At 42.1% G+C, this 18,608-nt stretch overlaps 1 protein-coding gene across 1 annotated transcript in view; it reads left to right on the top strand.

Annotated features, from left to right (window-relative positions):
* ANKAR (ankyrin and armadillo repeat containing) overlaps positions 1-18,608 on the top strand; it is a 60,013-nt gene that overhangs the window by 2,048 nt on the left and 39,357 nt on the right. The window contains exons 2-6 of the mRNA XM_069576891.1: positions 706-858; positions 5,260-5,895; positions 14,779-15,216; positions 16,802-16,965; positions 17,567-17,670. Coding sequence (XP_069432992.1) covers positions 5,295-5,895; positions 14,779-15,216; positions 16,802-16,965; positions 17,567-17,670 — 1,307 coding nt within the window. The 5' untranslated portion in view covers positions 706-858; positions 5,260-5,294. The remainder of the gene's footprint in view (positions 1-705; positions 859-5,259; positions 5,896-14,778; positions 15,217-16,801; positions 16,966-17,566; positions 17,671-18,608) is intronic.

The raw sequence follows: 18,608 nt of genomic DNA, 5'->3' as shown, positions 1-18,608 counted from the left end.
ATTCTCTTTCATGGTGATTCCAGCCATTTCCCTGGCTTCATTTACCCTAAGCCAGCCCGAGTGTATTCGTGTAACCCAAGCTGCTGCTTTTAACTCAGACCTTTGTATCTTAGGCACATCTGACACCTCTGCTTGGTTCTCTCACAGGTAAAACTGAACTCTTAATCTTGCCCTGATCCTGCATGTCTGACAAACTTAGGTGTCGCTGCATGACCACCGTCTTTTTAAACTTTCCCACTACTCGATCTGTTGCCAATCAGCTCTCCTTACTTCTCAAGCGCCCCTACTCAAGCCTGTACCTACCTACCCTCTACTGCCACAAATCAAGCCCAGACTCTTGGGATAAAGTTCAGAATCTTTAGCCCTCACCTACCTCCTCATCATATTTTTGTGTCCACGTCTTTCTTGTTCTCCATACAGAGTTTTGTTCCATTGCTCAAAAATTGAACTTTTTTCTCATCTCAGTTGCTCGTCACCTGTTGTTCCCTATCCTCGGAAAGCTGCTTCTCCAACTCTCTGCGTGGATAGATCTTTATCAGGCTCAGCTTAAAAGATCACTTCCTCAGGGCAGCCTTTCCCAGCCCTGGTCTTAGTTAGCATTCCTTCACATGCTGTTATGACATCATACACTTACGGCATTGTTTAAATACAGCTGTGTGCTTATTGGAGGAACTAACCTTGGGGCTTTACCTCTGCCTTTTCCAGGGTCTCCAGTGCCTAGCTCATAACCAGCGTTCTGTAAGTGTTTATTGAAGGAAAGAATGATGGTAGAGGAGGGATTCCAATTCAGGACTACCTCAGAGCCTGGTGCCTTGCCAACGCCACACTTCTGTGCTTCCTTGGAGTCAAACTGTCAAAGTAAGAAATGATAGAGATGGTGGTTCACCTGGTGAAGAATCCGCGTGCAATGCAGGAGACCCAGGCTAGATTCCTAGGTCGGGAAAATCCCCTGGAGAAGGACTAGGCTACTGACTCCAGTATTCTTGGGCTTCCCTGGGGGCTCATACGGTAAAGGATCTGCCTGCAATGAGGAAGACCCAGGTTCAATCCCTGTGTTGGGAATATCCCCTGGAGGAGGGCATGGCAATTCACTCCACTATTCTTGCCTAGAGAATTCCATGGACAGAGGAGCCTGACAGGCTATAGTCCATGGAGTCACAAAGAGTCGGACACAAGTCAGCAACTCGACTGAACGGGACTTGGGCTCTGAGCACCATGCTGTGTGTTGTGTGCTTAGCTGCTCAGTCGTGTCCGACTCTTTGTGACCCCATAGACTGCAGCATGCCAGACTTCCCTGTCCATCACCAACTCCTGGAACTTGCCCAAACTCATGTCCATTGAGCTGGTGATGCCATCCAACCATCTCATCCTCTGTCGTCCCCTTCTCGTCCTGCCTTCAATCTTTCCCAGCATCAGGGTCTTTTCAAATGAGTCAGCTCTTCACATCAGGTGGCCAAAGTATTGGAGATTCAGCTTCAGCATCAGTCCTTTCAATGAATATTTGGGACTGATTTCCTTTAGGATGGACTGGTTGGATCTCCTTGCAGTTCAAGGGACTCTCCAACACCATAGTTAAAAAGCATCGATTCTTTGGTGCTCAGCTTTCTTTATGGTGCACCTCTCACATCCATACATGACTATTAGAAAAACCAAAGCTTTGACTAGACAGATCTTTGTTAGCAAAGTAATGTCTCTGCTTTTTAATTTGGTGTCTAGATTTGTCATAGCTTTCTTCCAAGGGGCAAGCGTCTTTTAATTTCATGGCTGCAGTCACCATCTGCAGTGATTTTGGAGCCCCCCAAAATAAAGTCTGTTACTGTTTCCACTGTTTCCCCATCTATTTGCGATGAAGTGATGGGACCAGATGCCATGATCTTCATTTTTTGAATGTTGAGTTTTAAGCCAACTTTCTCACTCTCCTCTTTCACTTTCATCAAGAGGCTCTCTAGTTCCTCTTCACTTTCTGCCATAAGGGTGGTGTCATCTGAATATGTGAGGTTATTGATATTTCTCCTGGCAATCTTGATTCCAGCTTGTGCTTCATCCAGCCTGGCATTTCACATGATGTACTCTGCATAGAAGTTAAATAAGCAGGATGACAATATACAGCCTTGATGTACTCCTTTCCCTATTTGGAACCAGTCTGTTGTTCCATGTCTGGTTCTAACTGTTGCTTCTTGACCTGCATACAGATTTCATAGGAGGCAGGTAACGTGGTCTGATATTCGCATCTCTTGAAGAACTGTCCGCAGTTTGTTGTGATCCACACAAAGTCTTTGGTGTAGTCAATAAAGCAGATTTTTTTTTCTGGAACTCTCTTGCTTTTTCTATGATCCAACAGATGTTGACAATTTGATCTCTGATTCCTCGGCCTTTTCTACATCCAGCTTGAACTCACAGTTCACATACTGGTGAAGCCTCACTCCGAGAATTTTAAGCATTACTTTGCTAGCGTCAGATGAGTGCAGTTGTGCAGTAGTTTGAACATTCTTTGGCATTGCCTTTCTTTGGGATTAGAATGAAAACTGATCTTTTCCAGTCCTATGGCCGCTGCTGAGTTTTCCAAATTTGCTGGCATATTGAGTGCAGCACTTTTGCAGCATCATCTTTTAGGATTTGAAATAGCTCTGCTGGAATTCCATCACTTCTGCTAGCTTTGTTTGTAGTGATGCTTCCTAAGGCCCACTTGACTTCGCAAGCCCAAGTCCAGATTGAGTTCTAAAGGGGTGGGGCAGAGGGTGGTGGTGAGAGACGAATCTTAGCCCGGATGGGCGCCCGCGGCCTCTGGGCGAGGCCCCACCCATGGGTGTATCAGAGCGCCCTCTCGCGGCGGCGCCCGGCCGGCGGCCCCAAGCCCGAGGGCCAACGGCGGCTGCCCGCGCGGGTGGCAGGACCGCAGGCGAGGCCGGGCTCCCAGGACCCCGCGGGGGAAGCGGGCCTCCCAGGCCTCTGCTCAGCAGAGTCGCGCCCAGTCCTCCGCTCGCCCGCGGTCACTCGGGGTTCCAGACGGTGAATTCGGATCCAGGCTAGAGACCATTGGAGAAGACTGCAGTCCCTGACCCCGGGAGTCCTCTGGGAGCCGGTGTGGATGACGTGTCCTTGTCCTGGACAAACTGCCGTCTCAGAGCAGGTTTCTTCCTCTTCCCCGTCCTTTCCCTTCCCCGTGTCTGTGTGGGCACAGGGCTTGGACTTGACGATGGCCTTGAGGAATCAGTTTGTTCTGATTCTGAAGGGGTGAAACCTCCGGCCCATCCTCTATTCTTCCTAGCCTGGTTTCTGCCTCTGCGGAGTTGGGCTCCCGACGCCTGTCACGGAACTGGGTTCTCCAAGCATCCTGCCAGAACCAGCAGCATCTTTTTCAGAAATGGAAATCCTCTGGCCCCACTCCTACCCCACTCAGAATCCCTGGAGTAGGGTCCAGCAGTCTGCCGGAACAAGCCCCGGGTGATTTCAAAACAGCCTAGATTTTGAGAATCGCTGTTCAGAGAGGCCAGTTAAATGGAAATTTTTGTATATAAAGAGCTGGGTAAATAGTAAATAGTAGTTAGGTTATTATTCCAGAAATAGAGAAGCACTGCATAGAATCCCATTTCTATTGAACAGAGATACAACGTTAAGGAAGTATTTCTTGTCTTCGCTTTTTTTTTTTTAAGCAAGTGTTTTTCTTGCTTTAAAAAAAAAAAACAAAAACAAAACAAAAACCCTGAAAAAATTGACCTTGTGAAAATGCCTCTACAACAACAACAAAAGAATAGGTATGCAGCAGTATCTTCTTATATATAAACTTGTTCCTTTTGGATATACTTCCTCGTATCTTTTTACTTCTTTTGAAAAGCATATTATGATTAATGTTAAAAGTTCTGCAATTTTAACTCAGATTTCAACTTTCTTATGCTGCAATTAGTTTAAGCCTGCAAAATATATTAGAACTACCATGAAAGGGTTAGTTGCTCGATCATGTCTGACTCTTTGTGACCGCATGGACTGTCGACCACCAGGCTCCTCTGTCCATGAAATTCTCCAGACAAGAATACTGGAGTGGGTTGCCATTCCCTTCTCCAGGGGATCTTCCAGACCCAGGGATCCAAGCCAGGTCTCCCACACTGCAGGCAAATTCTTTACTGTCTAAGCCACCAGGGAAGCCCATAGAAATACCATATCATCCAGTAATTCCACTTATGTGTATTTATTCAATGAAAATGAAAACACTGACTCCAAAAGCTATATAGACCTCCATATTTATTACAGCATTATTTACAACAGACATAAAAACAACCTATTGATAGATTAATGGATAAAGAAAGTGGAGCATTTATTTACACATATACAATGAAATATTGTTTAGCCATAAAAAAAGAATGAAATCTTGCCATTTGTGGCAACACAGATGGCCCTTCAAGGCATTATACTAAGTGAAATAAGTCTGACAGAGAAAGCCAAATACTATATGATCTTGCTTAATGTGGAATCTCAAAACAAACAAAAACCAAACCCGAGCATAGATACAGAGAACAGTTTGGTGGTTGCCAGAGGCAGAGGGTGAGGTGGGCAGAATGGGTGAAGGGAGTCGAAAGGTACAAACTTCGGTTATAAAATAAAGAAGTCATGGGGAAGTAATGTATAGCGTGGCAACGATAGTTAATAATAGCAGGACCTCCTTGGCGGCACAGTGGATAAGAATCCACCTGCCAGTGTAGGAGACACAGGTCAGTGCCTTGTCCGGGAAGATTTCAGATGCAGCTGAGTCCCTGTGCCACAGCTGCTGAGCCCACGCGCTAGGGCCGGTGAGCTGCGACGTCTGCAGCCCACGCACCAAGAGAAGCCGCCGCAATTGAGAAGCCTGTATATTGCAATGAAGATTAGCCCCCACTCGTCACAACCAGAGAAAGCCCTTGCAGCAACAAAGACCCAGAGCAGCCAAAAATATAAATGTTTATAGCTAATAATAACATATTGCATATCTGAATGTTGCTAAGAGTAAATCTTAAAAGTTCCCATAAGAAAAAAAATTCTGTAACTATGTATGTTAACAGATGTTAACTTGATTTTTCGTGGTGATCATTTCAAAATATATACAAGTATTAAATTACTATGTTGTACACCTGAAACTAACATAATGTATGTCAATTATGTAATGGTTGACCATTACATAATTAACCATAAAGATGAAAGGTACAGATTTATTTCTTGAGAAATTCAGCTTCATTGCCATGATAAATTGTATTGCTTGTCTTTTCCTTTTTATTCATTTCATTGCAGAAACTTCAAAAAGGACACACTAGAATTAATTAGAAATGTTAAGATTGCCCAAAAAAGGAGCACCTAGATTTGATCAAAATCAAGATGAAGAAACTTACCTGGAAAATTTAGCTGTACAGAGAAATGCTTCTGCTTTTTTTGAAAAATATGATCGGAGTGAAGTACAAGAGTTGCTAACTACTGCACTAGTTAGCTGGTTGTCTGCCAAAGAAGATGTTCGCTCTCAACTAGACATGCCGTGTGGAATTATGAGTCAAATGAATAACGTAGGCTTCTCCACTGCAATCCTACTGACTCCTGTGGACCCTACTGCCCTCTTAGACTATAGAGAAGTCCATCAGATCATAAGGGAATTGGCTGTTGGAATTTATTGCTTAAATCAAATTCCTTCAATCAGTTTAGAAGCTAATTATGATCAGAGTTCTTCTTGTCAATTACCCCCAGCTTATTTTGATACCAGAATTGGGCAAATTCTGATCAATATTGACTACATGTTGAAAGCACTATGGCATGGAATATATATGCCCAAAGAAAAACGAGCTAGATTTTCTGAATTGTGGCGTACCATCATGGACATTGATCCAGATGGGAAGCCTCAAACAAACAGAGATATATTTGCAGAGTTTAGTTCAGCAGGTAAGAGAACTTAACATGTTTTATCTTTATTAGAATCCTCTTTTAGAAATTAAAAGTAATTTATATGTGATTTGGTTTTATTTTAGCCACATTTCTTAATAGAGATTTTTTTAATTCCAAAGAATCTATCTTTTCAATAATTAATCTTTTTTTTTTCAATGTCACCTTTTGAATCTTGGTTAGAACCTGAACCACAGAAGTGTTCATTTGCTTTTTACTACATCTGTGGCTAGACTGCCATGAAGTTCAAATGCATGTGAATAAGATTTGTTTGATGACAACAAGGCAGCCTGACTCGCCTGCTACGGGTTGGGTATCCAGTAGTGTTTCAGGTCCTGAAGTTTTTGCGTACCAGCAAGCAGTACCGTCTCTTGGAGATGGTACCTCTATGTCTGGTAATAGCTCTCATTTCCACGTGAGGTCATCAACTTCTGTTGAGAGGAGAGTCCAAGAGTAGTGAGTTTAGGCAGAAATTCTCCTCCTCTGGGAGAGAATTGGTCTGTGATGTTGCTGGAATCAGCATGAATGCTGCTGGATAGGTACTTATATCCTCTGCTCCTAGGACTGAAGGGTCACTGGCTACTAAAAAAATCATAGCCATAACTGGAACCTAAAAATCTCTCCTTGTTGTTCAGATCTTTGGATGATTAGGGTGAAGTAACGTAAAAGACTGCCAGTAATAGCTGGTAAATTCCATTAATTTCTGCATTCCTCTGACTGGTCTCTCTTAAAGGGTACTGATATTTTGACATCCTATAGATACATTGTTGAAGAGAATATGGTATGGTCAAAATCTTAAAAACTTTTGTTAGCATTCACCCAGACGTTCTATCATTTCTGGTAGTTTAGGAACTTCAAGGCTAGTTCAGGTCACATAAATAAAATATAACTAAACTGGGATACAATTTTCGTAGCCAATGACGCTTCTATCCTGGAAATTGTCTAGTCTACTAACTAGTCACTGGAAGGCTGGAAACCATGGCACAAGTCAGATGCTGTTTCTGCTGCTTGCATTGACCAAGACGTGTCTGGGAAACTAGGTTTCATGGTTTGCTTTCCTCGATCGGGATGGTGACAGGAGCTCTGTGAAGATCTGAGCTCCATGGAGGGTATGAAGGATCAGCAGGAGCGTTTGGCAGCTTTTAACAATGTTAGAGCTTTGACAATCCTGACAAAAATTGGGTTTTTGCCTTTTTTCCGTTTTCACAAAAATCTTTTTGAGGCCCCCATTGGAGATGAGGTGGGACTACAGAACCATCATTCCAAGCTGGCACGTGTCAAGCAAAGCACAGGCCAGACACAACAGACTGACTGGCAAAGAAACAATGACCCCTTCTCAGATTCTAGGTAGAAACTAGGTAGGTCAGTTCAGTTCAGTTCAGTCACTCAGTCGTGTCCGACTCTTTGCAACTCCATGAATCGCAGCACACCAGGCCTCCCTGTCCATCACCAACTCCCGGAGCTCACTCAGACTCACGCCCATCAAGTCAGTGATGCCATCCAGCCACCTCATCCTCTGTCGTCCCCTTCTCCTCCTGCCCCCAATCCCTCCCAGCATCAGAGTCTTTTCCAATGAGTCAACTCTTCGCTTGAGGTGGCCAAAATACTGGAGTTTCAGCTTTAGCAACATTCCTTCCAAAGGACACCCAGGACTGATCTCCTTTAGCATGGACTGGTTGGACCTCCTTGCAGTCCAGGGGACTCTCAAGAGTCTTCTCCAACACCACAGTTCAAAAGCATCGATTCTTTGGCACTCAGCTTTCTTCACAGTCCAACTCTCACATCTATACATGACCAGTGGAAAAACCATAGCCTTGACTGGACAGACCCTTGTTGGCAAAGTAATGTCTCTGCTTCTGAATATGCTATCTAAGTTGGTCATAACTTTCTTCCAAGGAGTAAGCGTCTTTTAATTTCACAGCTGCAATCACCATCTGCAGTGATTTTGGAGCCCCCCAAAATAAAGTCTGACACTGTTTCCACTGTTTTCCCATCTATTTCCCATGAAGTGATGGGACCAGATGCCATGACCTTCGTTTTCTGAACGTTGAGCTTTAAGCCAACTTTTTCACTCTCCTCTTTCACTTTCATCAAGAGGCTCTTTAGTTCCTCTTCACTTTCTGCCATAAGGATGGTATCATCTGTATATCTGAGGTTATTGATATTTCTCCCAGCAATCTTGATTCCAGCTTGTGCTTCTTCCAGCCCAGCATTTCTCATGATGTACTCTGCATAGAAGTTAAATAAGCAGGGTGACAGTATACAGCCTTGACGTACTCCTTTTCCTATTTGGAACAAGTCTGTTATTCCATGTCCAGTTCTAACTGTTGCTTCCTGACCTGCATATAGGTTTCTGAAGAGGCAGGTCAGGTGGTCTGATATTCCCATCTCTTGAAGAATTTTCCACAGTTTATTGTGATCCACACAGTCAAAGGATTTGGCATAGTCAATACAACAGAGATAGATGTTTTCCTGGAACTCTCTTGCTTTTTTGATGATCCAGCGGATGTTGGCAATTTGATCTCTGGTTCCTCTGCCTTTTCTAAAACCAGCTTGAACATCTGGAAGTTCACGGTTCATGTATTGCTGAAGCCTGGCTTGGAGAATTTTAAGCATTAATTACTAGCGTGTGAGATAAGTGCAATGTGTGGTAGTTTGAGCATTTTTAGGCATTGCCTTTCTTTGGGATTGGAATGAAAACTGACCTTTTCCAGTCCTGTGGCCACTGCTGAGTTGTCCAAATTTGCTCGCATATTGAGTGCAGCACTTTCACAGCATCATCTTTCAGGATTTGAAATAGCTCAACTGGAATGCCATCACCTCCACTAGCTTTGTTCGTAGTGATGCTTTCTAAGGCCCACTTGACTTCACATTCCAGGATGTCTGGCTCAAAGTGAGTGATCATACCATCATGATTATCTTGGTCATGAAGATCTTTTTTGTACAGTTCTTCTGTGTATTCTTGCCCCCTCTCCTTAATATCTTCTGCTTCTCTTAGGTCCATACCATTTCTGTCCTTTATCGAGCCCATCTTTGCATGAAATATTCCCTCTGTATCTCTAATTTTCTTGAAGAGATCCCTAGCCTTTCCCATTCTGTTCTTTTCCTGTATTTCTTTGCATTGATTGCTGAGGAAGGCTTTCTTATCTCTTCTTGCTATTTTTTGGAACTCTGCATTCAGATGCTTATATCTTTCCTTTTCTCCTTTGTTTTTCACCTCTCTTGATTTCACAGCTATTTGTAAGGCTTACACAGACAGCCATTTTGTTTTTTTGCATTTCTTGTTCATGGGGATGGTCTTGATCCCTGTCTCCTGTACAATGTCATGAACCTCAGTCCATAGTTCATCAGGCACTCTATCTATCAGATCTAGTCCCTTAAATCTATTTCTCACTTCCACTGTATAATCCTAAGGGATTTGATTTAGGTCATACCTGAATGGTCTAGTGGTCTTCCCTACTTTCTTCAACTTAAGTCTGAATTTGGTAATAAGGAGTTCATGATCTGTGCCACAGTCAGCTCCTCGTCTTGTTTTTGTTGACTGTATAGAGCTTCTCCATCTTTGGCTGCAAAGAATATAATCAATCTGATTTTGGTGTTGACCATCTGGTGATGTCCACGTGTAGAGTTTTCTCTTTTGTTGTTGGAAGAAGGTGTTTGCTATAACAAGTGCGTTCTCTTGGCAAAACTCTATTAGCCTTTGCCCTGCTTCATTCTGTATTCCAAGGCCAAATTTGCCTGTTACTCCAGGTTTTTCTTGACTTCCTACTTTTGCATTCCAGTCCCCTATAATGAAAAGGACATCTTTTTTGGGTGTTAGTTCTTAAAGGTCTTGTAGGTCTTCATAGAACCATTCAACTTCAGCTTCTTCAGCATTACTGGTTGGGGCATAGACTTAGATCACTGTGATATTGAATGGTTTGCCTTGAAAACAAACAGAGATCATTCCGTCATTTTTGAGATTGCATCCAAGTACTGCATTTCGGACTCTTTTGTTGACCATGATGGCTACTCCATTTCTTCTAAGGGATTCCTGCCCACAGTAGTAGATATAATGATTATCTGAGTTAAATTCACCCATTCCAGTCCATTTTAGTTCTCTGATTCCTAGAATGTTGACGTTCACTCTTGCCATCTCCTGTTTGACCACTTCCAATTTGCCTTGATTCATGGACCTAACATTCCAGGTTCCTATGCAATATTGCTCTTTACAGCATTGGACCTTGCTTCTATCACCAGTCACATCCACAGCTGGCTATTGTTTTTCTTTGGCTCCATCCTTTCATTCTTTCTGGAGTTATTTCTCCACTGATCTCCAGTAGCATATTGGGCACCTACTGACCTGAGGAGTTCCTCTTTCAGTATCCTATCATTTTGCCTTTTCATACTGTTCACGGGGTTCCCAAGGCAAGAATACTGAAGTGGTTTGCCATTCCCTTCTCCAGTGGACCACATTCTGTCAGACCTCTCCACCATGACCCGCCCGTCTTGGGTGGCCCCAAAGGGCATGGCTTAGTTTCATTGAGTTAGACAAGGCTGTGGTCTGTGTGATTAGATTGACTAGTTTTCTGTGATTATGGTTTCAGTGTGTCTGCCCTCTGATGCCCTCTTGCAACACCTACCATCTTACTTGGGTTTCTCTTACCTTGGACATGGGGTATCCGTTCACAGCTGCTCCAGCAAAGCACAGCCACTGCTCCTTACCTTGGACGAGGGGTATCTCCTCATAGCTGCCGCTCCTCACCTTGAACGTGGAGTAAGCTCCTCTAGGCCCTCCTGCACCCAGGTGGAAACTTCAATTATAGAAGTCAAATTCTGGGGCATGATGAGGGTTAGAGGCGCACATGGAGGATTCAGCCATTCATATGTAAAAGTCACAAGAGCCTCTGGGCCATCCCATGAGAGCATCGGTAGCAAGAAGAGACATGAGCAGGACAGGAGGGAGCACATGCCCTGTTTTGTATCTAAGGACAGAAGGCTCCCGCCTAGTCGATGATAAAATCAATTCTATCAAGCAACTTCGCAGCCCAGCTTCTGGTCTATTGAATCCAGCTGCCCGTCACATCTGAGGCCACCCTCTATGAGGATTCCCTCACAGGGATGCTCCTGGTTGAGGGGATCAGAGCCACATGGAAACATTCTAATCAAGTTGTAGGTGGAGCTGGGGAGCACCCAGAGACTGAAGTTGTCTGTCTTCCATTGTCTACATTTTCAGAGGTGATATTCAGAATTAATCATCAGCACTGCATAAGCACTGGCCAGCTAGAACGGGCATCAGCAATAATGCTGGAACAAGATCTCAGAGGCCTCTCGCTTGCCATATGTACCCTTCCCTGGATCATGAAGCTTTCTAGACTGTCCCTGGGAGGGAGGCATTCAAAGAGCTCAGGGCTAGAGCAATTCAGTTTACCAAACAATATCAAAGGTTCCAGTATTTTAACAATGTAGCCATATTGGTATATAGCTAAATATCAGTCCTAGACATGTCTACTTAATTCTTCTTTCCTGGATGAGAATTCATGCCTTGACTATTATGATCCTCCCTTTAAACTGTCTCAAAATTATCCACTTTGGTTCATCTCAGCTACAACACCCTGATACAGAATATCCTTTTCTCTAGCCTGACATACTGCAACTGCCTTCTGACTGCTGTCTCTGCCTATGATCCCTTTTCACTGAAAATGAATGAGGCTAGAAATCGTGCAAATCCAGTCATTCTACCACCATTCACCTTGGGAGAAATACTGTGTTACACCAAAGCACTTGGTAATACTGGCTGCCGATCAGTCAAAGAAGTGCATCTTATGTGGACAGATTTTCCTCTCCCTCGACCACTGTTCAGGAGTCTGCTGAAGACCCGGCAGCACCAGCATGCCCCAGGCACTGTAACAACCGTATAGTGCAAACGATGGCCGCACACACAGCAGAGTGCTGGCGCGGTCTGCAGAGGGGAACCTCAGAGAGACAGCAGGGATTGGTACAGGTTCCCATCAGCCACCACGTCAGAAGCATCCCTATGAAATCCTGCAGGGCCAAGCATCAGATTGCAGGAAAGGCACCTGGACCCTTAGGAGATAGGGCTTTTATGCTGCATGCTTAAGGATGTACAGGGTCAGATACCAGCTTACCAGTGCAAAGTGGATTAGCCTAGGTTGCCTCCCAAACTAGGGTCTGAAATGAGGACTCAAGTCAGGGTAGTTTATGGAAAATGACCCCAAGGGACAGGCAATGCATAGAAAAGGAGGAATCATCAACCCAAGGATACGCTGGTGAGCTTTCACCACTTAGATAACTAGTTATGGTTTGGCTGGGACGCCGGGGAGTCACACAGAATATACTTCAGGATTGTCAGCCTGCGGGATGGAGGAGGGGAACATGTATTCCCTGGCTCCTCTCCTGCATTGGTCAAAGATTACATGGGGGTTAACTCTGTGTACAGATTTGTTCATCCATCAGAGGGGCTGACCGGATTCCATCAGGAGTCCAACGCAGCAGTGAAGAGAAACCCCGGGGCAAAAGTAAGGGCCACATGGTGCATCCGAGGCAAGGCGTGGTCAGGTTATATCTGTGTGGAGCTAGTCCACGCAATAAGAGCCACAGTGAAATATAGACTGCCAGGGAACACAGGTGTCTGATATAGAGTGTGACTCATGGCAATGTGGCTTTAGCCCCAGGCTCCCAGTTTAGTCCTTGTAGTTGCCGCAGTATAGCAGCAAGATGCTGGGAAGACTTGCTATTTCATCTTTCATGGTTGGAGAAACAGCACCTCCTCTCTTGACTGGATTCAAACCTTGCAACTGACCATGTGATTGTCTTAAAACCTGTGCTAAAACGGCTTTCCAAGGAACTCTGCAGGAAGCTGACAAAATTGTGGGGAAGGAAAACTTTTGTGCATCAATGAGGACAAGTTCAACTTCAGCTCTCTGATAGCTTTGCACAGCACAAAACCACCAGGAAATACCACCCTCAGAAAACCAGTAGCAACAGTTGTGGAGAATACAACACACCAAAAATCTGGTCCTGTCCTCCAGTTTGCTGAGGAAGTATACTCATTAGGGCGGGTCCCTTGATCTGATGACCTTGTTTAATACCCAAAGCTGGCAGAGTGAAATGGTTGTTTTTTTATTCCTTGACCTTTGTCTGGAATGCTCTTTCCCTCACCCCACTCTTCTGCATTCCTTCCCAGGTTATTGCTACTCATTTTTTGATGCTTGATTCAGACACCACCTCCTCTGTGCACATTGTACCACTTTTTATTGGAATTGTTGGCTTCATCTCTGTCTTCCTGATTAGATTTTCTGTGCTCGAGAACCCGAGAGCACAGAAATGTGTCTTTTTTGTCTTTAAATTCTCATTACACCTACAGCGCTTTGTTGTTATTTAGTCACTAAGTTGTGTCCAACTCTTCAACCCCATGGACCTGCCAGGCTCCTCTTCCATGGAATTTTCCAAGCAAGAACACTTAATTGGTTTGCCATTTCCTTCTCCAGGGGATCTTCCTGACACAGGGATTGAACCTGAGTCTCCTGCATTGGCAGGCAGATTCTTAACCACCAAGCCACTGAGCCACCAGGAAGCCCCGTACAGTGCTTCAGTTCAGCTCAGTTCAGTCGCTCAGTCGTGTCCGACTCTTTGTGACCCCACGGACTATATAGTCCATGGAATTCTCTAGGCCAGAATACTGGAGTGCCTAGCCTTTCCCTTCTCCAGGGGATCTTCCCAACCCAGGGATCAAACCCAGGTCTCCCGCATTGCAGGTAGGCTGTTTACCAGTTGAGCCACAAGGGAAGCCCTTTCAGTTTGAGGAACTCATAGATAAATAGTGCTTTTAACTATGATAAGGAATGAAAGAAAAGCAAATTTGGGGGAGAGGAAAAATGGATTTTGTTTGGGAGTGCCTCTAGGACATTCAAGTAAAGATATTTATTCATTTTAGTTCAGTCACTCAGTCGTGTCTGACTCTTTGCGACCCCATGGACTGCAGCATGCCAGGCCTCCCTGTCCATCACCAACTCCCAGAGTTTACTCAAACTCATGTCCATCGAGTTGGTGATGCCATCCAACCATCTCATCTTCTGTCATCCCCTTCTTCTCCCGCCTTCAATCTTTCCCAGTATCAGGGTCTTTTCCAATGAGTCAGCCCTTCACATCAGGTGGCCAAGGTATTGCAGTTTCAGCTTCAGCATCAGTCCTTCCAATGAATATTCAGGACTGATTTCCTTTAGTAATTCTCTGGGGGGCCTCTCCCCGGATGCCATTATCTTTCTGACCGCTCTGTTTCCTTCTGTCTCCTGCTTTGAGAGAAGGGGAAGGGGGTTGTCAATCTGACAACAAGAAATGACAATTTCATTATAAATGGAAAGAAAATGCAAGAAATTTGTCATTTATAGCATAGAGTAAAACTAAGTTTTAATTCTTGTTTTATTATGATTAGTTAGTAGGAAAGTTATCTATTGTATATATTTAGCTTCTGTTATCAGCAAGGAAAAGAAACGTGTATTATAGGAACTGAATAAACAAATATACTTTATGCCCAAGTAAGAAGCTGATTCTTTGCTTAAAGGAAGATCACATTTCTCGTTGTTCTTTCATATTTTCTTTAATTAAAGATGAGATGTGTTATTATGTTTCCATGGTGGTGTATTATTCCTTCAAAGAGAATGAAAATCAATTCTCCTTAATTCTACCAGCTTCTCTCTTTCTTTACTCTGCTTAGTTACCATGTATCTGCCTGCTTTTCTTCTTTGACAGTTTCAACGGTATTTCATTATTCCTTTGCTGTCATTTTGGTAGAATTTTGAGATGAAACCGTATTCAATCTATTTGTCCAGCAGCCAAGTATGAAAATTTCACAATATTAAATTTGTCTTTTTTACTGTGAAGGTTTGATTGATATTACAAAGGATCCAGACTTTGATGGAATCTATGATGAAGACATGAATGATGATCCAACATATAATCCCAATAGCCCTGAAGAAAAAGCTGTATTTATGAAATATGCAGAATATATCCTACTAAAGATGACATTCAGCACCACACAAGTTCAACAGTGTGAAAATGTTTTTATATTTGAAACAGCCTATTGGCTTACTAATGCTATAAAATGTAATCAGGATAATCTTGATATTTGTACCTACCAGAGATTACAGCAAAGATTATATCTTCAAAAAAAGATTATTCAAAAACACTTTGAGAAGAAAAAAGAAATCAGGAAAGGGATAGGATACCTAAAATTAATATGTTTTCTGACTCCATTCCTGCTGAGCTTAAAAAAGAAGATGAAAGTTCCATATTTAAGTGGTCTGCTTCCGCCTTTTTCAGGTAAGAGTATTGCCAAAATTATATTTAAAATGTAGATATACATTGAATTTATGTTTAAATTCAATTTTGTTTATAGTATGTGGATCCAAGCATATAACCAAGCTATAGCATGTTAAAAATGAAAAACATATTAAGGTTTGACAGAACACAACAAAATTCTGTAAAGCAATTACAAAAAACAAATTTGCAATTCCTTCAATTAAAATATAAACAAATAAAAAACAAAATGTGATGTCTCCAAAGTAATTAAAAATGCCTGGTATATTCACATAGTACAAGGTACATATTTTTATCAATTACAAGGATGATTGAAAGACAAAATGATTTCTGACGTATGTTATGTCCATGCCAGGATAACGCTATATCATAGCTCATGCAAAGGATAAATTCAGTGCACTTCTACTCAACATCCCTATTGTGTTTTTCAGGAAAATTAGAAACTGACCCAGGTTAATATGGAGCAGTAAAAGATCATGAATGATCTTACATTTCTGAAAAAAAAAAGATGAAAATATATTAAAAACTTTAGTAATATACTGGTCCTATAACAAAAGAGTAGAGGCAGCTGAAATAGGGTCATGTTTATACGGAATTTGACAGGAATACAGAGCAAACTATTCCTCCCACCCAGATTAGCACACAAATTGCATATTTTCATTGGTGTTTAAACATATAGGCTTATTTATAGCAGGTTTTCTATTCAGATGCCAGATTTTCAGTAGAAATTTTGCAAATCATTTAATAAAATCTGTGTCATGAGAATTATGATAGTGAAGCTTATAATCCATACCTGTGAACTATTTAAAAATGAACTCATGACAATCTTGTCCAGGGATGCAGGTGGGGGCAGTGTCTTGTGTATGGAACTAATGTGCTCTTTAGAGGATGTTAGCTGTACCTGTAATGACTTACTACTTAAATTATTGGAGACAAATATGACTAAATGTTAATAATTAATTTCCATGTGGTGAGATTTGGGTGTTACATTTTTCTTTGTAATTTTCTGGACCTTTTGCATTTCTTGAAATATATACCTTATATTGATGAAACTATATTCTGCTAACAAGTCAAAATACTGAATAAACTAATCCTTGCCAGGATTTTAGAAAATTAGTTTTAAAAATAAATGTTATATGTGTAGCTTTCTAGAAAAATGAACTGATTATTTTTGTCATATGAGAGATACCCACCTTTTCTTTATAATGTCTCCCTTCCTTAAGGTAACTTTTGTTTATTTAACTAGAGAGTCTCCATGGCACAGAGTTTCAAATCTCTATTGATAATGGCAGTATAATATTAGTCATGAGCTCACACATAGTAATCAATAAGTAAATTAATGTTTTGAGTATTCTTTTGAAATGTCTGTACAAGAAAACTATCAAAAATGCCTGGAACATATGATATAAATATATGTCAATATTAAAATATACATTGAGCATAAATTTTATAGAGTACAATTGTGAAGATTTCCATTTCACATGGATTCTTTTCACTTTATGTAAAAATGGTTTGAGACCTCCAAAATATGACTGCTTATATTCTATTGTTGAACTTTTAAACAAAATTTTGTTTTCATTTTTTTGAGATGACAAGGTCAAGACAGAGCGAGAATTGCCTCCATTTATTTATGGACGAGATTTTAAATGCCAAAATTTTCACTACAAAGAGGATCAGTATTTTCATGTTCATGGAGGAATTGAATTTGATATCAGCACCCCTTCCATTGAGAATGCTTTGGAAGATTTTAAGGTTTAAATTATTGTTGTTCCTGAAATTGTTCGTCATTTCACAACTCTTTCACCCTATTCTGCAACCAGAAAGAGTTTCTGTTGGTGCAGGTGCTAGGCAGCTCTCCAGACGATGACCTCCGCAGCTCACTAGTCTCTTCATACATTACATAACAAACACGAATTTAGTGCAGGTCTGTGTAAGGCCCTGTGTTAAACTCAGAGGCACAACTATCATCCCTGCAGAATTTATAGGCCATATTTGCCCTGGAATAGTTAACCAAGTACAGAAGAAATCCCTGAACATTAACTGCATGCTCTTCATTTTTTCTCAAGGATTAGCATTAAAACAGAGATCCTCCAGAGTCTGAGAACAATAGTTCTTCATCTGGAAAACATAATACATTTCAATTGTCATTGCTGTTCTACCTTCCCCATACTATATTTCTTGTAAAAAAAATTTTCCCTTGAATCCAAATTAGGGATTGTATACATTCAGTTATTATCAGGGTCTCTTGGGATATTTTATTAAAAATTTGTTCTTTACATGCATAAAATTTCATCTAAAATAATTCTTTCAATTGTTTATACTTGTTTTTTTAGTAACATAATTTATATTTTAGAATAACTTGGAAAAAATACGGGATTGTGCTGTTAATGCATTGGCAGAAGACTCAGGATACAAAGAACATTACTCAATACCAGTCATGAAATTTAATGGAAAAAGGTAAGGAACTTTTAGTATCTATTCACAGTATCACAGCTTGTTGAAAGCAGAAACCAGGAAACTGTCAAAATGCAAAGAGATGCTTACTCCTTGGGAAAAAAAGTTATGACCAACCTAGATAGCATATTCAGAAGCAGAGACATTACTTTGCCGACTAAGGTCCGTCTAGTCAAGGCTATGGTTTTTACTGTGGTCATGTATGGATGTGAGAGTTGGACTGTGAAGAAGGCTGAGCACAGAAGAATTGATGCTTTTGAACTGTGGTGTTGGAGAAGACTCTTGAGAGTCCCTTGGACTGCAAGGAGATCCAACCAGTCCATTCTGAAGGAGATCAGCCCTGGGATTTCTTTGGAAGGACTTATGCTAAAGCTGAAACTCCAGTACTCTGGCCACCTGATGCAAAGAGTTGACTCATTGGAAAAGACTCTGATGCTGGGAGGGATTGGGGGCAGGAGGAGAAGGGGACGACCGAGGATGAGATGGCTGGATGGCATCACGGACTCGATGGACGTGAATCTGAGTGAACTCCGGGAGTTGGTGATGGACAGGGAGGCCTGGCCTGCTGCGATTCACGGGGTCGCGAAGAGTCCGACATGACTGAGCGACTGAACTGAACTGAACTTCAAACTTCAGGATGGAGATCCCGGAACAATAACAGCCCCCGCGAATGACTGCAAACTCTCTGAAGTATTAAATGCTAGATTTATGACTCCATAAACCTTGATACAGTTTCCCTGGTGGTTCAGTGGTAAAGAATCCACCTGCCAGTGCAGGAGATTAGGGTTCGCTCCATGGATGGGGAAGATCCCCTGGAGAAGGAAACAGCAACCTACCTCAGTATTCTTGCCTGGGAAATCCCCTGGACAGAGGCGCCTACAGTCCTCGGTAGCCTCATGGCTACAGTCCATGGGGTCACAAAAAGGTTGACATCACTTAGT

The sequence above is a fragment of the Ovis canadensis genome, chromosome 2 (genome assembly GCF_042477335.2).
Source record: "Ovis canadensis isolate MfBH-ARS-UI-01 breed Bighorn chromosome 2, ARS-UI_OviCan_v2, whole genome shotgun sequence".
NCBI lineage: Eukaryota > Metazoa > Chordata > Mammalia > Artiodactyla > Bovidae > Ovis > Ovis canadensis.
The sequence above is the reverse complement of the archived record's forward strand: the minus strand, read 5'-3'. Positions and strand labels throughout refer to the sequence as shown.